This window comes from Pleurodeles waltl, chromosome 6, assembly GCF_031143425.1.
Source record: "Pleurodeles waltl isolate 20211129_DDA chromosome 6, aPleWal1.hap1.20221129, whole genome shotgun sequence".
NCBI lineage: Eukaryota > Metazoa > Chordata > Amphibia > Caudata > Salamandridae > Pleurodeles > Pleurodeles waltl.
Window position 1 is genome coordinate 1,078,232,442 of NC_090445.1, and position 22,407 is coordinate 1,078,254,848.

A 22,407-nucleotide genomic window follows, 5' to 3' on the forward strand; every position below is an offset into this window, starting at 1 on the left:
GTACACCTCCATATTACACACCAGCCCCTACAGGGTAATTTCAGAAAAATAGAAACCACAGTGTTCACCTCTAGGTCACTGACACGTCTGTTGAGTCCAGGTGCAGAAAACAGAACAGCTGATTCAACCAAACTCTTGATTACTGACCAGGCCCCACAGTTCAGCACAGAATAAAACATCAACCGACACAGTCCACCTGCCAACCCTGTAGAGTCTAGCTCCAGATAAATATCCTGTCGAAGAACACAACTGTGGCTGCCAGATCCAGAATGTACAGATGAGCCAGGGGCAAGATTCAGATATTAGAGCAGTCCATACAGTTGAAATGTCAAAAATGAACCAGTTCACATGAAATGAAGATAGTGGACCGGCCAATAGAGACAAGGTCTGGATAACAGGCCATCCCTTAGGGCTCATGTCAGGTACAGACCAGCCCATAGATTGACATTCTGGGTATCACACCAGCACTACTGAATTATCAGGCGTGTGTATAGCACAACTCTAGATAAGAGACAAGGCCACAGAGGCATCCTCCAAACATTCCTTTCTGTAAGGATCACATTCAGTTAGCAGTCTTGGTTCCCATAAAATCCATCTCTAAATAACCTTTTTGCCCCACATGGCCCCATACCTCACTTCTGCGTTTCTAGTGCTGTACAGGACAGGTGTTAAATGTGTTTTGTTCAGTTTAATGAATTTGGAAGGCTCGAGGGCTGAGCTGTCCATGACCAGATTTGTACGTTCCAACTGCAATAAATACAGGTGTGAAAAGGGAGGGTTTACCTAGGCGGTCTTAAATGCAGCTTGCCTTTCTGTGAAGTTCAACGGCAAACAGCATATCTCATCTCATACAGTCCAGCATTATGAAGAGACTGCTGTGGTCTGGGTTAGTGGCTCGTTTAAAAGGCAGTTTGAGAGTGGGACATATGTGACCAAACTGACAAACCTCCCAGATAACAGGGTGCGCTATAGAGCAGCTCTTAGACACTGGGGCTCTGGTGTGACCCCGGGGCAGACGGGCCCTAGACTAGTGAGGCAGACTAAAGGGTTAGATGGGCAGTTCTATACGAGGGCGGTCCAAACTGAAATTGGGAAATCGCCCGAAAGGCTGATTCATTTGAAAGGACGATGGTGCAGCGGCCGAGGACGTCACATGCAAACTATATATGCCTGTGAGAAGTAGCGGCGAGGCAGGAAAGTTACTCGGCCCCCAGTGGGCCTGTCAGCCTCTGGGCAGTTTCGCAGAAGAGGGGCCTGGCACGAGGCCCTGAAAGCCTCACTGCCAAAGATCCCGCTGAATCCCATTGATCGTTTACCTCCGGGGCAACCAGGCTCTCGGGAGTAAGAAGAGAGCAAGCCCCCCTCTTTCCCCCTTTTAGTGCTCTCGAGTCGGGGTTGCACACAGTGCTCTTACCCTTTCATTATTAGCTTGCCCTCTTTTCCCATCGTTATCCAGGAAGCCCCCCCTGCCAAGTGTTTACAGTCTTTAATTTACACATTAGCACATGCTCTATTGAGCTTAAGAAGGTTGAATTAATCCTTTCCCTTCCTGAAGTCTTCCCCTGTCCTCCAACCAAAGTGGGCGCTTCGCAGCCTGCCTGTGCAACCGCCATAGCACTCATAAAAGCGCATTGGGGTTGCCCAAGTCACCTATACAGGGGTTCTGGCTAAAGTAACCTGTTACACGCATGATGGGATCCAAGCCAGTAGCATGTCAGCCTTGAGCCTCATAATAGTGCCACTACCTCCTCAAAGTGACCCATACCAGGGCCTTTGCCAAAGTAACTTCTAACACCATAACAAGGACACTTATGACAGGAACCTTGGGCAAGATGTACAAAAATTAGGAATTGTGATTTTCAAATTGAAATTCTTGACGTACTAACCTCCTTTGAGCTGCCAGTAAAATATTAATATTTTGCGACCGGAATTTGATCGTATAACATTAATACATACCACCGCAATTTGGTATTTGGAAGGGACACCCTTGACATGCCCCTTCCAAATACCAATTTGCAAAAGTTACAGAACTGCAATTTGGCTTTTGAAAATTACAAAACACGTTTTTATGGTTGCAAATTGCCTGATTAGCAGAAGGGCTGTTGGCAACTTCCAAAAAAGGTTTGTACATCTGGCCCCAAGTCCCAATTAATGCACATATTTCAGTGATGGCACCTTGGCCTTCCACAAGACTCTAGTAACAGGGCCCAGCCCTTATCGGAGTCCTTTAAAGGGGTCCTGGCTGTGCTTGGGTAGCCTGTCAGCTGCCTTAGGGTCCTTATCTCCTCCAATTTACCTATGCCTGGTTGGTTGCCAGACTAACCTAAATCACTTATAAATTGCTTACCTTTCATACCTGGACCTGTGGACCTAAGATTGCCTGAATTACATATGAAGGGTCTCTGTGGTGCATTCTCTGGGTTGTCCTTTTATCTGTAGTTTGCCTAAATGGATGGGTCAAGAACCTGTTACTGGATCATATAGTTTGGTCCGGTCCTTTCTTGAGTCACCACAAAAAGGATACATTCCTGGCCTTGTCTGTGCTACCATTGAAAGCCCACATCACACTGCCAACCACGAAGCGTAACATAAAACATTACTATAACCTACAAAACAAGCACTCTGCTGAGACCTTTACATGCTGCATTGGTCCATGCACCTTGGAGTGAAGCCATGTGCTCTAAGGTCTACCAGGTCAACTAGTTTGAGGTGGGCTTCTAGAAAATACTCTCATATATGTGCCTTGTACACCAGAATTCTGATCCAGAAACATGTACAGTATTCAACATACATTACACTTATCTGGGCAGTTCTCACAAACACTCTGATTATCCCAGAAAAACTGGGCTTTGACGCTTCCTAAGATCAGCAGGTGAAGAAGTACTTGCTCGCTAAGTCTTGGATTTGAACTGTTGGATGTGATCTGGAATGTGTGTTAATTACATCATAAAATATGAAGTTTAGTGCAAAGTATGTGGCGTTCTTCTGAATTTTTATCATAAAGTACATTCTTACGAATTAACAAAGCCAGTTTCAACATGTGACGAGTTGTTGGCTAAAAATCCAAGGTTAAATTAAAATATTTCATTTGATATTGTTCACTTTCATTTACATGAGCTGGCCGAGGTACGCCCCCATTACATCATTTCTGCAAGCAATAGGTATTTTTAGTACATCTGGAGGGCTGTCAGAATCACCTTTAACTTGTTCATGTGTTGTACCTGACCTTTACCAAGTTGTTTTGAGCCTCAGACCCCATTATCTGTAGTCTAGAAGCCACCTGTAGGGACAAGGTTCCACTGGTCCATGAAGTATCAAGCACCCCACTGTTTCTCTATAGGTCCAGACAAACCACAACCAGAAGGAATGAAGAAAAAGACCACTTTTGGCTGTTCGATGCCCCTGTTGCTTACCATCAGGTTCCAAAGTCCTAGTACCACGAGGTACCAGAAAAAGTCAACTACAATCCTGGCGGTTTATACCAGACTGCATTTGGAAACTGATTATAGGATCATTATTTCTCTAACGAAAACCCCTATCTTTCATAAACGTATTTACCATTAAAAGTTCCTTCTTAGGAAATGCACTTAAAATTCGGGACACATCAAACTTGCTCCTTCCTTACAAACTTTCAGACCTCATCTCCAAAAACACCTCTTAACAAAGTCCCAGTATTTCTATCCTTTCACGATAATGTGTATTTTGCTCATTTACCGTCTTATTTCAATTCCCATATAACTGTCCTGGAGCCAAGCCATCGTTTCCATCATCATAGGCAGTGCTTTAAATGGCCAGGCACATTCTTAACGATATAATTAAATATATTCTCTTCTTTTTTCTAAAGACAATAAAACATTATTGTTCGGTATTTCCCTTGCTGTTTTAAATACAGATTGTCAATGTTTTTCAAACTAGCTTCCCTAAACTAAACATGTAATATGAAAAAAGCATAATAAGCAACACTTCTGCCTCATCGTTTCTGATGTCGTCAGAACCCCCAGTGGCAATTTAGGACCAGAATGATTAACCACACTATCTCAATCAGTGTTTTTTGTACAGCCACACCAGTGATATTGTTATTTGCAACCAAATTCAACTCACCCTGCAGAAAGGGACTAGATGATCTGTGGAAAATGCTGATAAAAAAAACATAAAAAAAAAGACAAGCAGCTAATTTGTGAACAGGTCAAGTGATGTTGTTTGGGCAGGGTCCACGGGTTGGGACAGATGGTGATTGGGAGGTAGCAGACTTAAAATGGTCTCCAAATATTGGTGTCATCTACTACTAATTGATAATACATTAAGTTCGCTGAGACTAAAAACAATATGTACTAATTTTGATTAATGGATTTTAACTTTCCAATTTGAGATCCAAGATGTTTGCTCTGCCCCTTTTGAAGAAGGTACACGAAGCACAAATCACATCACTCTTCAGATATGTAGCACTCATCTGTTTTGTAATGTGTAAGGCAAACAAAGAGATAACAGGTGCTTGTTTTTTAAAAGAAAGCATTAGATCTGAGGGGGGTAGGGAGCTGAACATAGGTCACTAAAAGTGGGTTCCACATGTACATGTACAGTCAGGACTTTCAATGACTGTACATGTCCCACTTAATTACATCAAATGTATGTCTGTATTATGTATAGGATAAAACCATGACCCTCCTGCTCCCAGATCTACTGTTTTTCACTTCGTCTGGAATGCGGTAGATTGACTGATGCGCCAGACCTAATGCTGACCTTCTACAAATCACTACAAATCACTATCCTAGATACAGTGAGGCTGTGAGTGTCGATTATTTCAGAAGGATAATGTCTTTACCGCTCCATGAGTCCTAAAGAGGCCCGTAGGTAAAGGGGCCGAAACGTGTCAACCTTTTTGTTATGGCGGTTGCAAAAAATAGTTAGCATATAGACTACGATTTAAGCTCACATCTTTCTTTGAATCAAAGCCCAAGGAAAGCGGATATATAAGATGTGACAACAAGCGGATATATAAGATGTGACAACATTTGCAACCATTTCTGTTATGTGGATGAAAGTTTTAATATATTTCAACGACTAAGTTTCTCTAATCAGTTTTGGAGACTGATGAAGACTTTGGGGGTCATTCAACAAGCTGGCGGTGCTTCCTGGCCAATTCTGACCGCAGCGGTAAAGCCTCGGTCAGAAAAGGGAAACCGGCGGTTTTCCCGCCGGTTTTCCCCTGGCCATAGGAATCCGCCATGGTGGCGCTGCAAGCAGCGCCGCCATGGGGATTCCGACCCCCTTCCCGCCATCCTGTTCCTGGCGGTTCTTACCGCCAGGAACAGGATGGCGGGAACGGGTGTCGTGGGGTCCCTGGGGGCCCCTGCACTGCCCATGCCACTGGCATGGGCAGTGCAGGGGCCCCCTAACAGGGCCCTATAAAGATTTTCAGTGTCTGCTTTGCAGACACTGAAAATCGCGACGGGTGCCACTCCACCCGTCGCACCCCTTCAACTCCGCCGGCTCCATTCGGAGCTGGCTTCATTGTTGAAGGGGCTTTCCCGCTGGGCCGGCGAGCGGCCTTCTGGCGGTCGCCCGCCGGCCCAGCGGGAAAGTCAGAATGACCGCCGCGGTCATTTGACCGCGGTACGGTCTTCTGGCGGATCCCGCCAGGCAGGCGGCTTCCGCCGCCCCGCCGGGGTCGGAATGACCCCCTTTGTCTGTACATGTTTGTACATATGTGTTTATAAATAAGTATTATGTAACTCTTTCTATACATCAGATGTATGTTGTATGTGTCTTATTTTGGGTCTTTATTTCCAGAAAAATCATGAGAATAATTTTGTTGTAGTTAAATTACATTACCAATGATCAATTTATAAGTTTATTTAGAATACATTTATTTTTTAATTAGTCCCTACTATTGCACCATTTATATTTATGGATTACATTTATTCTACCCAGGTATAGTAGGGTTATCAGGGTACACCCCTTGTTTCTTGTTTATGCCGGATCTACTTTCAGCAGGCTACCCTAGAGCACTGCAACACCAATGGAAGTTATGTGGATCCTTGCCTGATACCCTATATTTTAATGCATCTCCTCTTCAGTTTGCCAGGGCACCCAGACCATCCCTTGGGATCAACCATGGCTGTGTGACCACCATATAGGACGTAACAGGAGTCTAGTGTATCCATTGTAAGCAGCACTACCAGGGCCCTGAAGCAGTGGGGTGAAAAAGACAATCCCAAACACTGATATCACCAAATACAACCCGCTGCCCCAGAGCCTGAGAAGACTCCTGGAAAGGGGTCAACAGGAAAGTCACGAGAATCAACAACCGGCCCAAGCCTCGAAAATGTGAGATGGATTTGTCAGAAGCAGTATCTGCACTAACTGAGTGCTTGAACATTGCTTCGAAGTACAGGCTTTGTCAGTCTGTACTCAGTGTAGGACAGTAATAGCCATTATAGGAGCCTGACAGTTCCGTCGTTGAAATTACTTGGTACAAGAGAGTTTCAGCGATGGCTCCTGCCAGTGCACGACAGTACCACTGTAAATAATGTATGCATGATGGTACCAACAGCTTCAGTACTTGTTGCTTATGGGAACAGTGGTGCTGGTGCTTGGTAGTACCAGTGTACCACTACTCCATGTTGGCCATTACCCCCACAGCCAGTTTATGAAGCTTTACAGTACTGCTACGCTGTTGCCCACTGTACCAGCAGAGCTTGTCACCTATTAGTATCAGTGGTGCAGGTGCGTGGTGCTTAACAGTACCTAGGCGTCAGTACAAGGTGTCTGGTAGTACCTGCTGGGCTGATGACTTTACCTACTACCCTGCAGTACCACTGCGGTACATGTCCCGCTCACATCCAGCAGTGATACACCTTGTGTTGTTGTGAGAATGTCATGAACAATCTTCCTAACATTGACCAGGATCTCCACTTCTGTTTCCAGGTAACAGGCTGGACGAGGGGTCCGACGTCGAGTCCGAGCCAGATCTGCCTTTGAAACGCAAGCAGCGGCGCAGCCGGACCACCTTCACGGCAGAGCAGCTGGAGGAGCTGGAGAAGGCCTTCGAGAGAACCCACTATCCCGACATCTACACCCGGGAGGAGTTGGCTCAGCGGACCAAGCTCACAGAGGCGCGAGTCCAGGTACAGTGTCTGCAAGCATTCAAAATCCTGGCCCATCGGAAGGGCACCTGGTGGTGCTAGCCCTCACAGGATCTAAGCCATGCCCACTCACAACTGCACCAGGTCATGAACGCCAGACACACTCTCAGTTTTGTCCAACACAGTAAATCTTATTTGGATTATTCTACCCAGTAGATGAAGCCTCCCCTAGAGTAGAGTGCCCGGTACTGAACACCTTCTGAGGCTTCTTGCTTAGAAGTGGAAGAGTTGTTAGATATATTGAGTCCACTACTGGAGACCTGACCTGGTGAGCTGTGTCTAGTACTGAGGACTCATTCTGTCCAGTAATAAATGTCTCATTATGGGTATTGTGTCCTGTACTGGAGGCCCATGTAGAGTACTATGTCCTGCACTGTAGTTCTCCCATTCACTAGGCAGCAGAAGATGCATTTACCAAGAAGAGGACAGTACACCAACATTCATCGGGCATGGGTACACTTCTTTCACCAGGGAGCAGAAAGTGCACCCCAATCAGGGTCGGCCTGGGATGGATAACAGGCGCAGGCAACAGAATAATAGTTGCCCCATCAGTGGCAGCTTTGAACTTATAAAGACATTCTGTTTAAGTGGTTTGCAAGGGACTGAAGACTGCATGCTGAACCTGCTGCAGGCAAAGTTTGTTTTAATATCAGGGAAATCATCTGTAAATATCGACCTGGCAGACCATTAAACAGGCCCACAGGCAGCCAGAAAACCCGTGAATACACTAACTTTTCACTTCGAGATTTCCCGATAGATCAGTTCGACCCTCCCCCCAGTCACCAGGGAGGGCATGTTGCTTATCGTTCACTAGGGAGCAAAGACAACAGGTCCTTTCAAGGGGTAGTGGAGGGCGCAGCCCCTTCTGCTGACATAGAAAGGTGTACTGTCATCCATTAGCAAACTCGGGGCACACGCCGTTCACTAGGAAGAAAGGGTGTACTCAAATCCCCGGAAAGCAGAGGGTGCACGGCTTTCACTAGTGAACGGCGCGTGCATGTTTACGTGTTAGCGAGTCTAGAGTGCACCCCATTCATGAGGGAGCAGATAATGCGCCCCCGTGTCTAGATATGGTGATTTTTTTTTGTTGGGGGGGGGGCGTTTGACGTGACGGAAGAGGAAGTCTGAAGAAGTGCACGGTGTGGAGCTGAGGGTAAGCTCATGCTGTGGCGGGAAGAGGCTTGGCTGTATGTGTGTGGGGGTTTTGTTTCAGGGTTGGCTTTGACGTGCACAGGATTAATATTCCTAGTGGGAACAGCACCCGGGGGCCTCTTGTCAGACAGTGAAGCCCATGTCAGCTGTGCCCACAACTCTGAGGGATCGGAGGTGTTAAAAGATTTGTGCACCAAAGAGGTTCTTGGGAACCGAGGTGGGTGTGTGTGTGGGGGCGAGGGCTACAGGGAGACGAAGACGTGCCAAGCAAAGCCCTCGGCTGAGGAATGCCTCGGGCTGCTCAGAGCGCCTGATGTGGGACTGACTTTTCCCCAACCGCATCAGCCTACCGGATGCACCAGGCTCTTTAAAAAGACCCCTTTTCCTCAGAGTCCAGTTCAGTCAAAGGGAGCTTAAGCAGAACGTGACCAAACAACACCAGATTCCCCCTTCTGCATGTATTTTGGCTCTGGGGTGGTTCCCCAACCCTTTACACAACTGAATCCGTGACCAGGGCCCGTATGTTTTGACCCGCGTATATCTCTGAAACCTGGAGAGTAATCCTTGTGACATTGAAGAGTTGACCTGAGCCCATGCTCCTGTACATCCGAGCGTGCTGACTGAAGTTCTGTGACACTGAAGTGGTGACTTGAGCCCATGCCCTTGTATCTGTGAACCTCTAGAATTAAGTTTTGCGATACTTCAACAAATGCCTACATCAATGCTCTTGCCCTCTGAATTTGTAGACTGACGTTTTGTGACACCGAGGCAGTGGCCGATATCCATGCCATTGTGCAGTGACATGGATCCTTTTTCCACTAATGTAGGGTCTGAATACGTGTGCCTCTGAAACTGTGGTCTGGATACTTGAACCACTGAAGCTGTATCATGCATGAATCCCTTTTCACGCTGAAGTTGTGCCCTGGATATATGCCCATGTGCCTATAAAGCTGTGGCCTGATCCTGTGTCACTGAATCTCTGGCCATGAGTTTCTTATGACTAGTGGTAGCCTTGATCCATTTTTTTGCAACAGTGAAGACGTGTCTTGGATCTTTGTACCACTGAAGCTGTGTCTTGGGTACCCACTCTTTTATCACAAAAGCCCAAACTTAAATACAAGCTTTTATGTCACTGAAGCAGTGGTCTGGATCCTACTCCTACTCAAAACGTGGCCTGGAGTTCTGTAACACCGAAGTGGTGGCCTTGAGCAATGCTCTTGGGAATCCTTTGCCACTCCTACTGTGTCTTGGATCCTTTGTGTCACATTCTTAAACCATAGGACACATGGCCTAGATCCTTTTGTCATTGGAACCATGGCCTGGATTTTGGGCAACTGGACCCTAGGCCTGCATCTTTTCGTGACTGGAGCTGTGGCCTGGATTCTTTGGCACTGGAGCGGTGCCTGGATCCTTTATGCCACTCTATCTGTGGCCTCAATACTTAGCCGCTCGAGCCGTTGTGGAGCTTCTTTGCAACAAGTGCTGCATCTGGGAACCTTTGTGTCTATAGTGCCAAGGCATGGAATGTTGTGCCTTTGGAGCTTGTCTAGATCCTTTGCCACTGGATTTGTTGCTTGGATCCCTTGCCGCTCAAGCTGTGCCCGCGATCCTTAGTGCCCCTGGTTCTTTGTTCCACTGATGCCTTGGCATGGATCTTTTTTTGCCATTTGTAGCAGTGGACTGGATCTTTTGCCACTGGAACAATGTCCTGTATCGGTGTATCACTGAACCCATGCCCCAAATGCTTTGTTTCTTGTAGGCTGTGGCATGGATCTTTGATTGCAATGGATGCTTGGCCTGGATTCTTTTTCCTCTGGAACTCTAGACTGGATCCCTTGCCACTCTATTTGTGCCCTGGATCCTTTGTCACTGGAACTGCGGTCTGGATCATTGTGGTTTGTGAATTACAGCCTGAATATATTGGTACTGCAACCAAGGCATGGAACCTTGGGGCAACTGAACCATGGCCTGGATCGTTTGCCACTGGAGCAATGTCCTTGATACTTGGTTGATTTAAATAGTATTGTGGCTAGTTTGACTTTCTCAAGCTGTGACTTATATCTTAGTTGCACCGGAGACATGACCTGAACCCTTTTGCCACTGGAGCATAGGCCTGATTCCTTTACTACTTTAGTCATGGCCTTGATTATTTGCCGCCGGAGCCATGGCCTCAGTCCTTGTGACAATTGAACCATGGCCTAGATCCTTTGCCACTGAAGCAGCGGCCTGGATCCTTTGTCTCTCTGAAGCGTTAGCATGGATCTTTGTTGCACCTGAGACTTGGCCTGGGTCCTTTGGCCCTTGGACTCTGGCCTGGAGCCTTTGCCACCCAAGTTGCGGCCTGGATCATTTCCCACCAGAGCTGTGACCTGGATCCTTTGCCACTGGAGCTGATCTGGATCTGTGCTGTCCTGTACAGTGGCAAGGTTCATGTCTAAGTGTCAGCTGAGGGGCAGCAGCTGTTCTCATTTGTAATTTCTGAGTCATTTCTCACGCCTGGATCCTGGCAGGCATCGCTTCCCACCACATCTAATTCTGCCACTCCTTGTAGGATATTCTGGATACCCCAGTGATCCTTGCAGGACTCCCGGGGCCTAGGAGCGTGAGTCATTCAAGTTCAAGGCAAAAAAAACGTGGGGCACGAATAATACAGTTGAATATTCACTTCAAAACTACAGTAACATTCTGAAGAATTCAATAAAATAAATAGCATCTGATAATATTCTGTCAAATACCGGACAGAATTTTATACGTAGGGTTGAGCAAAAGTTTCATTGCGCCTGCAGAGTTGGGCAAAATCGGAACATTTTTGGCTTGTGGGAACTGGGCTGAACTTTCCCAAATTTCACCAGATTCATGAGATTTAGTAAACTACCCCTGTCCCACCTTCCCTTGGCCATTTCTTACTCCAGGTTGCCCTGTCGACTGGTAATCCTGGAGCAGGAAATGATGAGAGTAGGGCTGCATAGTGCTCAGGTGGGAGGCATCACAGGGCGGAGGGCAAGAGGGCAAGAGGGCAAGTAAGGCTGGGTGGGGCAAGGATGGGTGAAACTGTGAAGGGGGGAAATTGCTGTGGGTGGGGGTTCAGGACAGGACTAGGTCAGCTCTGGGAGAGGGGCTTACAGCAGGGGATTGAGGGCAGCTACTCAACCTTGCCACTCATCCTCTCCCCATTGACCTGAGCAGTCCCCAAAACGGACTGTTTCCCATTACTGCAAAGGTCTATAAAAACGTTGTGAGCTAAGCACTTTTGCAGAAGCCCTGACTAAAAGAACAAGCATTTGCAATGCAGTAGGTCTCGCATATTTCGAACAAGTTAATTGTCATCTTTTGACAACAGCACCAATGAGCAAAAACAAAAGAAAACATGAGAAGAAGCTGGGAAAAGAGGACTTGGCAAAATAACAGAAAGTTAGCTTTGAAAAATAAAACTTTCAATTCTGTGCCTGCTGGTCACGTTTTTGCCAGTTTGCGGGGCACTCGAAGTTTTAAAAAAAGGAAAATAGTACCTCGATCACGTCAGGAGCAGCGAATGGGCACTAATTAAGTGCATCATTTAGTACTTGATCACTGCTCCACACAGAGAAACTGAAATAATCCCCGGCATGCCTTGACGAATTACGAGGCTGTAAAGAAGAGTGCCACGCAAACCAACAAATGGTGAGCGACAGGAGGGCTCCAAGCCCTTTACTGAACACAACAGAGTCTCGCAAGTGAGATGCATGCACTCGCAGGCTCGACCCTAAAAACGCACAGTTACAGCTCCACAGACTGTACATCTTTGCACATCCATATGATGGCAAATTATGAATAACTTTTTATATTATTTCATCGAATACCAAAAGGCATATTGTAGTATTCCGTCACATACAAAATGCTGTTGTATTACCCCACCAAATATAAATTTCACATTGTAGCATTCCCTAAAATACTGTAATGGGTATTGTAGTATTCTATCAAATATTGAATTGCAAGTTATAATATTCAGACAATAAATACACCTTATAACAGCAAAACAACACTTTGATAAATAGGTTCCTATATTTGTTTTATTTCCCCCAGAACGTCTTGATTTAGATAAACTATAAATGGCTGAATATTATGCATTACCATCAGAAATGAATTAATGTCAATTTCAAAATGGAGGGATTTTTCAAATCACATACTCTTGCACCTTGAAAACTTCAGCTTTAAATATCCGTCATGCAATAACTTCACAGAAAAGAATGTGGCAAGTTGATTATCTGAATTTTGGACTTATACAGGTAAATGTTTGTACATTTTACTCAAAGATCTCCTCATAGGCTGTTCAGACCTCTTCCATCCTTTTATTCATTCTCCTTGCTAGGAGCATGTTTAGGCCTATCTTTTGAAAGTACAGTTGTTGATCAGACCTCATGCCTACTAGATCATAAACTGGGCATTCGGTCCACCCCTTTCAACCATTGGCTTTCCTCAATCAACCTCTTTTAGTCACTGGCTGAAGACTTTATCAATCACATCTTGTCTCACCCCAGTGAAGTATTCTGTCTCACTCTCTTACCTAACGCTATTGGCTGTTCGGGTGTATCCTTCCACCTTCACTCACATGGTTGCATTGAACAGCATGAGCGACTACTTCACAATAATAGCCAACTCTGTTCCTGCTGGCTCCTTCTCTGGTGTCTAGTTCTAATGTGTCGATGCTGCATTGTTTAGCATATTAATACAGACCTACTGGCTTTTCCAGTGTTTTTTTCCAAATGCACACACAGTCTTTATTAGGCTGAAAACCAAGTTTTCTCTTAGTTCAGTCGACCTCAGAACAACTACAAAGATGTATTATCCAGTGTCTGTAGCACGCAAGGGGTGAATCTGATTAGCCTTAAAAATCAGCAGTGAAAATGTGATGGAACAGACCTAGTGACTTTTGGTGATTGTAAGTGTAGAACCCAATGTGGGTTACAGAGATAAAACCAAATGATAGATTTGGGGGATTGAAGAAGGGCATAAGTAAAACTAGAAGACAGATTCCTTTTTAGAGGCATATTTGGTCTAGCTTCTTAATTAACAAAATACATTTGCTTCACTGGTACGGCATGAGCTATATCTTAAATAAGAAGAAGGGTACTAGCATAAAAAGTAGGGGTTTTAAAAAAGTGTGTTTTTCATCTTAACTAGGCCTGGATGGAGTTCACAGAGTCAGACTCCGCGGAATTTCTCAGAGTTGAAAAAAACGGTGGAATTCCGCAGAGGCGGAGTTCCGTGACCCGCTGAGTCCTGAATGCGCCCGATCTCAGAAGCCCTAAGCAGGGTCAGGCATGGTCAGCCAGGCCCGACCCTGCTTTGTGCTTCCGAGATCAGGCGCATTCAGAGGGCTGTAGGCAGTGAAAGCTGCCGTTTCGGGCCTCTTGTGCACCGCCTGTCCTGTGCGAACTGCACATGGAACAGGCCGGTGCACAAGAGGACTGAAACTGCAGCTTTCTTTCAGTGCCTACGGCCCTGGCCTGAAAGCTGCCAGGCCTGTTGTGCACCAGTCTGTCCCATGTGCAGTGCACACGGGACAGGCCGGTGCACAAGAGGCCTGAAACCACACTTTCACTTCCTATGGCCCTGTCCCCAGTGTGTACAGACAATGATAAAAGAGACGAGGACTTAACTTGGTCTTCCCGGGGGTCCTCCTCTCCTCGTCGTCCGAAGGGCGACAAGTCTCTCCCTGCTACAGCTGCCTCCCTCTGTGCTCCGGTGCATGCTGCAGCCCAGTTATAGACTGCACAACGTAAGCACAGACTGTCTGCGCTTGCAAAGTGCAGCCCATACTGAGCTGCAACACGCACCGGGTGAGCAACTCTCTGCTGGTAGGGCAAGCTGACTTTTTGGACTTACTCCACGCTCCAAGCAGAGAGCAGAGTTCCAAAAACTCCACCAGCGGAGCAGAGCTTCCTGCACACCCCTAATTTAACTTCCATAGGAAACTTTACTCTTCTCTATAGCAAAAAATATTGAACACTATTACTCCAAACTTAGCATAATATTAGAACTTTGACTGAGAGCAGTGCTTTCTTGGTTTAGTGTTAAAACGCTCAGTAGCTTTAGAGACATTTGTTTTACAAATCAAATTTTGAGGAGGCTTTGAGGGGTAACTTTTAGATATATCTGGACCGTTAACTGATGGATCCTTAGAAAATAATAACTTTGAAGAATGAATCATTTGCTTCTTTTGTGCAATGCAGGACCTGTGAATACTCGGATATTCGCACACCCAGGCCAATGATTGAATGGTTGTAACTGAACATTTTTGTTGCAGCATTCATTACAACAATGCCAGGCACCAACCCCTTCACCCTAAACAAAAGCGAGAGAGAGGGACGGGGCATCATCTCCTACCCCATGGATTATGTGGAGCGAGCCAAATGGGCACATGCTAGTACAGAAAAACACTGATTTTCTCTCAGGATTTGTAGATCCTGATTTAGGTCTACGGATATGCAAACTCAGGGTCGATCTGTAAAATATTTTTAAAAATTGATTTGTTTTTGCAAATACTTCGATAAATGTTAAAACAGCAAAACAAATCTCTGTGCAGCTATTCTTGCCAAAACCACGCACGGTGAGCGGTGTGGTCCTGGGGGCTGGCTCAGGGCCTAGGTAGAGGCCACGTCTATGCCCTTAGCCCTCTGCGCACTGCTGAAGGCTGTTTGAGTGGTACACATCTAATGCGGGTCCTGCACCCAGAACCAGCTACGTACGGTCGATCAAACACACACGAACCATGCAGCGCAGTGGGATTAGGTGTGCAGTAGTTTGGGCATGCAGCATTCCACCACCGAGGGGCATAGCTTCAGGTGGGTGTTTGGGGTGTTACACCCACCTAATGTATTTTGTGTTAAATAGTTGGGTACAGGTGCTCTCAGTCGGGTGTGGTGAAATGTCTGTCAGATTTCACCAGGAAGTTTTACACAGGCAGACAAATCGCACACCCACAATCCCCCTTCCTGTTTGGAAAGGCCTAAAATGTTGGTTATTTCACAAAATAATCTGTTTTCGCTCACTTTCTATCCCTACCGTTCCGCAGCCCTCTCCTTTTTCACTGCCCCTTGAGCCCCTTTGGTATGACCTGCTTGTCCTATAACGTATTTTAACTTTACATGCCCAATCGGTCTTACTGAGCAAGCTACGCCCCTGCCACCAACACACCTAAAAAACATGCGCAGCTTTAGTGGGCATGTGGGAGGCTGCATTCAGGGTGTGGCTGAAGAATGTCTCTTCCGGTTTGACCCCCACTGTGCTAAACCAGATGTACTGTAAAGTTGGCCAGGTGCAATGTTGAACAACTCTATGGAGTTTAGCCTTATGAGAAAGTGAGCTCAGAGTTTGGCATATGGCCAGATCCTGCTGCCAACATCCATTGCACATGGTAGGGCAAAGGCTTGCACAGTGGGGAACGGTTTGTGGGAGGAAAATGTAGTGTCATAATCAAACCCCTCTTCCAAAATTTACTAAAAAACTTTGTTAAGGGTACGTTATGGTTTCCTCTGATCATAACACAGTAGCCTTTGTTTCTTAAAAAAAAAAAACCCTCTGTAATTCATTTAAATACAAAGACAGTTAAAGCGAATTTAGGATTGTGGAAAAAAAACACTGAAAAAAACAACTTGTGCTTTCTCCTTGTACTTACTGTTCATAACCTCATTCATGACCTCACTGATGGCATCTCAAATTATATCATCAGTGATGACAGCTCAAATTACATCATTATTTATGAGATCATTTAAGACTAGGAAGCTAGTCGAGATTCAAGGCGCCAAGCCTTAAACGATGCAAAAATGTCCGTGCTGCTTCTAAACTCGAGTTTAAATTTTAACATAATTGATATGTAACAAAAAAAAACAGTGCGTGTGATATGAAATTAATTTGAGTGAATAGTGAAACACGAATATTCGGGACGTGGGGTTATTAATTCTTCATAACCCGTTTACTTGACATTTAAATGTGTAAGCACTTTGTTCATACTGCAGATAAAACCTCTTCCCAAGTACCTTAGTTAGTGATATTAACGCCATTTGGGCAACATGGTCCCCTTACTGTCCGAAAATAGCAATCAAGAGCTGAGAGGTGACCAGTTAACATTTACAAAGTGCCTGACCACATTTTGATTCAGAAGCTCAACGTTTAGCAACGTTTGATGCATTTCACCTATAAACAATTTTGTTTTGGGATTTTGTTTGGATTGTATGGTAACTGGGGTGAATCCATAATTGTGCAGAAAACGACTTTGAAATGGGTTGCATAATTCCAGTGGCCCTTAATGTAGCGTATTATCAATAAATATATATAACCCCCATAGTTTTAACACATTACAGTGCACTGGCCCAATGGAAATTCTCTGAATTTGAAATACTGTAGTTCAGAATTCCAGTCCCACTTATATGAAGATTGGGAATCTGTAATGCTGATGCAGGGTGTTTCCCATCACAGGGCTGTATTCAGGCGAGGCTCTTCCATTTGGGTGAAGGAACATCCCACCCCTCCCCCCCACGCCAGCAACATCTGATGCAAATCGTTTCACAGGGAAAGGATAATAAACTCAGTTTATTATCCTTTCCTTGTGAAAGGGGCGGGGCAATGGAGGTGACGAGCAGAGGGGAGTGCACTGTGCACCCCCCTCAGAAGGCATGTGTGTTTGGCCTGCTATTTCGAGCCGGCCAAACACGCATGAGCACAGGGCTCTCTCCAGCCCAGCAACACAATTGCTGGGCTGAAGAGAGCCTGCACAGTCTCCCAGTCTGCATGGGAGCGGCCGGGCGCTCCCAGCCAACCTTGACGCTGCTCTGAGCAGCGTCAGAACTGGCCGCAGGTGTGACGGGAGAGGAGCACCGCAGAAGCAGAGCAGGTAAGTGATCTGAAAAAAAAAATGTCTCTCGCGCCCCTCACCACCCACAGTCGGCCCCCTCCCCTCCCGTGCCCCCCACCCTGCCCCAACAAAACCACGCAAGCCACTCCTGGTTGTATTCCTGGGCAGTTTTCGTAAAATAATGTTCTGAATTTGGCACATTATAGAGCAGTACTTGCTTGGTAATTTTGTGCAAAGTGTAGTATTCTCATGGTAATACTTTCGATTTGGCACATTAAAGTTGAGTATTTTCATGTTGTTAGTGTGGGCTTGGCATTCTAATGCAACAGTAATTGTATAATATTCTAGGCTAGAGTTTAATATTTTTCTGGTAATGCTCTTCATCTGTTGTCCTGTAATTCCTTGTCCCTGGAGTAATTCTTTGGGTTTTATACTCGAGTATTCCTAGGGTAGTGCCATGGCTTTGGCAGCACATATAAGGTAAAGCTATGGGTTTGGTACACTGTGGTGCAGTAGACCCATGGTAATGCTATGGGTGCATCACTCTAGTGCAATATTTATATGGTAATGGCATGGGTCTGTCCAAGTGTGCTTACCATTCATGTGGTAATGCCGTGTTTATGACACACGAAAGTGCCTGATATTTGACAGACTCCAACCCATATTCACTGGATCTTTAGAGACATCCTTTTCTCTTGAGAATCTGCCAATGCCCCGTTGACCAGCAGACCTTGGCTTCCTCTGTTAGCTAATGAGATCTGACCCGTAATGTGTGTCACAAGAAACCATTCGGCCATCTGAGTCACCCAACGGAACTGCTGCATGTGACTTTAACTAGTGAAGTAACTAAATCTGGCAACTCATTGAATCATGGATGCCTTGAGGACAGAGGGGTGCTTCGTAATCGTTTCCCTTCCACTTCTCATGAATACCTGGCAATCCATGTTTTCAGTGCACAACTGTTGTCACAAGAGGAGTGACAGCTACCCTGGGCTTTTATTTTTTTATTCTGGAGGGTCCCTTGGTACGGGGGCAAATTGGTTCTGTGTGGATTTACACCAGTTAAGGGTTTGAGGTTTGCAGTCTCAGAATAACAGTCCCGGGCATCGGGGCACCGTTAAGAAAACAAACAAAATGGCTACATGTGGTGTTTAATGTCAAAAAAACAAATTCAAGCTTGGCGCGTAATACCGCACCATTTGCTAAGGATCAAACAATTTCATCCAGAGTGCAAGAAGGGTTGCCCCCATCATCCCTTTTTTCTGCAGAGGTCTCGTTAACCACCAAAGAAAGCAAGTATTGGCAAAGGCTATCCGTCTGTACTCAACAAGTTAAAGCTATAGTTTCTTTTTAAAACGCTTTTTAGAAGTATCTGCCTCAAAAATCCAAAGAAAACTTGCTGCTAGCCATATGCTTGTCACAAATTTTTTAAATTAAAAAAGTAACCATTAGATGTATTGCTAATAGAGTAGTACAGGTGCTTCATAGCAGGCAAATGTTATTGGCACTTTTTAGTTTTAATGCTCATCACAGGAAAATATGATTGTTACTAGTGGAATAAAAGGTACTGTACTCTTTGAATTACTGTAACCTAAAGAAAATGTACAAATGCACAAGGATGACTGCAAAACAAATATGAACAAGTATAAAGAATGGAATTAAAATCTAAGTACAATATTGGACCACCAGTCTTAGCATCAAAGAATAATTCTTTCCAGACAGGTGTGCTCAAGTGACCATGCCAAATGACATCACTCCTGTGCAAGGCAGCCAGTGGCTGAAGATGAATGATCCATTGCACATTGCAATATACTGTGGAAAATTAGAATGTGGAAATATTGTTATGAGTCCCAGGGAAGACATGAGTTGCTAGGTTCAGATTGTATCAATCAGTGTTTTTTACTTTTAGTCCATGGTGTCCTGGGGGCTCAGCCTCACTAATGAGCCCACCATTGGGCACCAAGCCCCACTGCTTGAGCATGTTTAACTAAGGGTATCTAAGTTGAGCAGCACATCGCTCAGTCAGGGCGGTAGTGTGGGTTCAGAGACTCAGAACTCAATAAATCAGCAATACAACTGAATAACTCAAAGTCCAAACTTTACATAGTTGTTGAAAAAGAGGTTGTTTTCTCACCATGCATAATATTACAGACTGTAGCAAATTATATTGACAGTACTGATAACTTTTAGTAATTACTGAAGAAACAGCTTGGGCTATTAGTTTAGGACAAACTCTTCCGTATTTCTGTATTTCCCGTATATCTCGTACAATAATTAGCAATGGGTAGTTTCTGGAAAAGGTTGACCTGATCATGGGACAGATTTTTATGATATACCCTCCCTGTAATTGAGGACATCATTCGCCCCCTACTGTATCCTCCTGGGTTTGCACTATGATTTGGGGTAGTCTTATTCCACTGAAGGTGGAGGTAGCACCTGCATCCTCGTTCAGTTCGGTGCCACTCTATGCGGTATGTGTTACAGCTTGAGGAGTGCTGCTCTCATTCCAGCTGATAAGTGAGCAGTAACAATGGCATAGTATACTAGATAAGTGGAGGTAACACCTGTACTACTTGACAAGGACACTTGACGAGTTGCGGTGCTCGTGACTTGTCAGAACGTGTGGCTTGGATTCATCCTCGAGCCCAGACACAAAATCCACCACCCAAACAAGGTAACTGCCCAGCCCCGGTTGCAATGGTGTGTACTTAGCTGTTAGTTCAGGCCTCTAACTCTTGTTTTTTTTCTTTCATGGAGATTGTGAGCTCGTGTCAGAGTCATCTGGCTTCTTGCTGCTTGGTTTTGCAAATAAAGTAAACTGCAAACAAGTTCCTCAATACTTCCCTCAATAATACTCAATAATCCCCTTCCACGTAGGGCACACAATCTTACTCCCACTGCGGGGTCACTTTGGGATCCCCGAGCCTCTACCCGAATGGTGCATGTCCTTCCTTGGTGCTGCAGTGGTTGTTTTTGGTTCTTCCCACGTCTTTTGCTTCACAGCCCCTCGTCTTCTGAGCAGTGTGTTCCTCATGCACGGGCACCTCCAATGCCAGGCCTGAGCAGTCAGCTCTCCCTTCAAGTAAGATCCAGGCACCTCCCCCTTGGCAGTCTTTGTTGACATTTAAGTTCCTCAGTTTCTGTCTGTTCCCAAACCTAGCAAGGGGAATTGGGGGTAAGTACTCCAAACCTGGGGCGCACAGAGAGTGTGAACCCTGGATTTCTGGTAGAGAACTCTTACCAAGTTGGACTGTATGTTGTGCCCATGTTTATACTAAAAGGGCATTCAGACATTGTGTATTCCAGCAGTCAGCCCCTGACTAGGTCGGGGCAGTTCTGCAACTTTGCTGATTCTTTGTAGACTGGACCAGCCAGTGTCTTTGTTACCAAGTGCAAGCAGGAAAGTGGGGTGGGGCAGAGAGCTTCCTTTTAGGAGAGACCAAAAACAAGGGTACAAAAGAAATTAAGGCAGTGCCACTTAACTACCTATTAACTTGTTGGGGTAGCCAGGATGAACCAGGAATTTCAGGGGAAACTCATTAAGTTGGAAGGGGATCTCTATCGCCTCTCTTCCACCTATAATGGTCTGACCCACCACAAAAGATTCCTGAAATGCCCTGAAGGAGCCCTGCAGTTGTTTTCTGCTGCCTGTGCTCTTCCCAACCATCCATCTTAGGTACCATTTAGAAGTAGCAAACACAGAATGGATTCCAGGCCGGCTGTGGCGATGTGTGTCACAAATACTCCATCCATCAGTCTTCTCCATAGGCAAAAAAGTGCAAATAGACAACTTCCATGTACTAAATAGTTGAGCTAAAGAACCAGTAGCAGTGGACAGGTAGACCCATTTATAAAGATGGAGGAGGAGGCCTTAGGCAGTTCTCCTGGAACTGACAGGTAAAATGGCCTGCCTTGCTGCTATAAAGCATACTGCTGCCTCCACTGTCAGTGCTCGTCTGCCCGGCATGCTGAAAGCAGCCATTCTCGGTAGGAAGCATGCGCATGGAGTGCCCCTTCAGAGCCTGTCCCTTTTGTCTGAATCTGTGTCATAAAGATGCCTCCTGCGCACATATATAACTGTTGTATGTGCTGGGGTGGGGGGTCAAACATCTTTAGCTCGCTATGAGGAACTTAAGGGAATGGCACTTGCTTACCTGAGCTATGCAGAGGATCTTTCTCCATGCCAACATGGAAGCAATATATGAATGGCAGTTAAGCAGATCACTGGAGATGGCTGAACCCAAAACCCCTCTATGTATGCATATATGTATGTATTTTTTATTTATGCACTTTATTACAAGAGGCTAGTGTGACAACTAAAGCAGTTTCCAGGCCATATCTAATGATGGGCTAGGTATACCAGCAAGTAACTTCTGGGCCTAAATGGCAACTATTCAAGAAGCCCTCTATGTTCAGATTGTCAAATAGTCTTATCATGTAAACCCCTGGGAAATCCTACTCAAACCTGAACCAATCTCTCCTTCTCTCACAGGACTTTGGATGTAAACTACACCATGAATCGGTTAGGAGAGCCAATCTGTACTGAGCCGTTTTATGAATTTTCTGTTAACAATGTTTTTATTTCGACAACCTTAGGTCTGGTTCAGCAACCGTAGAGCAAGATGGCGCAAGCAGGCAGGAGCCAATCAACTGGCAGCTTTCAATCATCTGCTGCCCGGAGGCTTTCCACCAACAGGAATGCCCAGCCTTCCACCCTATCAGCTTCCAGACACTGGCTATGCAAGCGCCCTATCACAAGGTGAGCACTGATTCAAGGACCCTGGGACAGTCCACTCCCATATACTATTGATGTTCTCTGTGTACAAACAGGGACAGTCTAGAACCCTTATTCTTAATTGTGTTATCTGAGTATACAGTTCAGGACACACCTGATGCATACATTAAAAGCTGTAGGCAACTGTGTAAAATTCCTAAGGCAGGCCGTCAAGCTCTCAGAGGAAAATAGTTACCCTCATATTTATTTCAATTTGCAACTTAAAGTATTTTAATTGTTTTTAACCAATAACCTGTGATGTGTTTTATGTAAGCTAATATTTTATACAGTTTTATGTAAACTTAAACAATACATTGCTTACTACTACTACCACTACATACATTCCAGGAATTCCTGCTCTTCAAGCAAGTGCTTATATGCTCCCGGGGACTGATTTAGGGTTTGCCGAGCGGGTCCTCCATAACAAAAGCAGCACGTATCATGTTTGCCATATTACAAGTGCAGTATATATCACAAGGCACTTGTAATAACGTGGGTGGGAG

General features: G+C 45.4%; 1 protein-coding gene across 4 annotated transcripts in view; it reads left to right on the top strand.

The window, feature by feature from the left end:
* The window catches only part of PAX7 (paired box 7), a 222,572-nt gene that overhangs the window by 135,027 nt on the left and 65,138 nt on the right, over positions 1 to 22,407 (top strand). For all 4 annotated transcript variants that reach the window (XM_069240120.1, XM_069240122.1, XM_069240121.1 and 1 more), the window contains exons 5-6: positions 6,928 to 7,127; positions 21,727 to 21,889. In XM_069240120.1, coding sequence (XP_069096221.1) covers positions 6,928 to 7,127; positions 21,727 to 21,889 — 363 coding nt within the window. The remainder of the gene's footprint in view (positions 1 to 6,927; positions 7,128 to 21,726; positions 21,890 to 22,407) is intronic.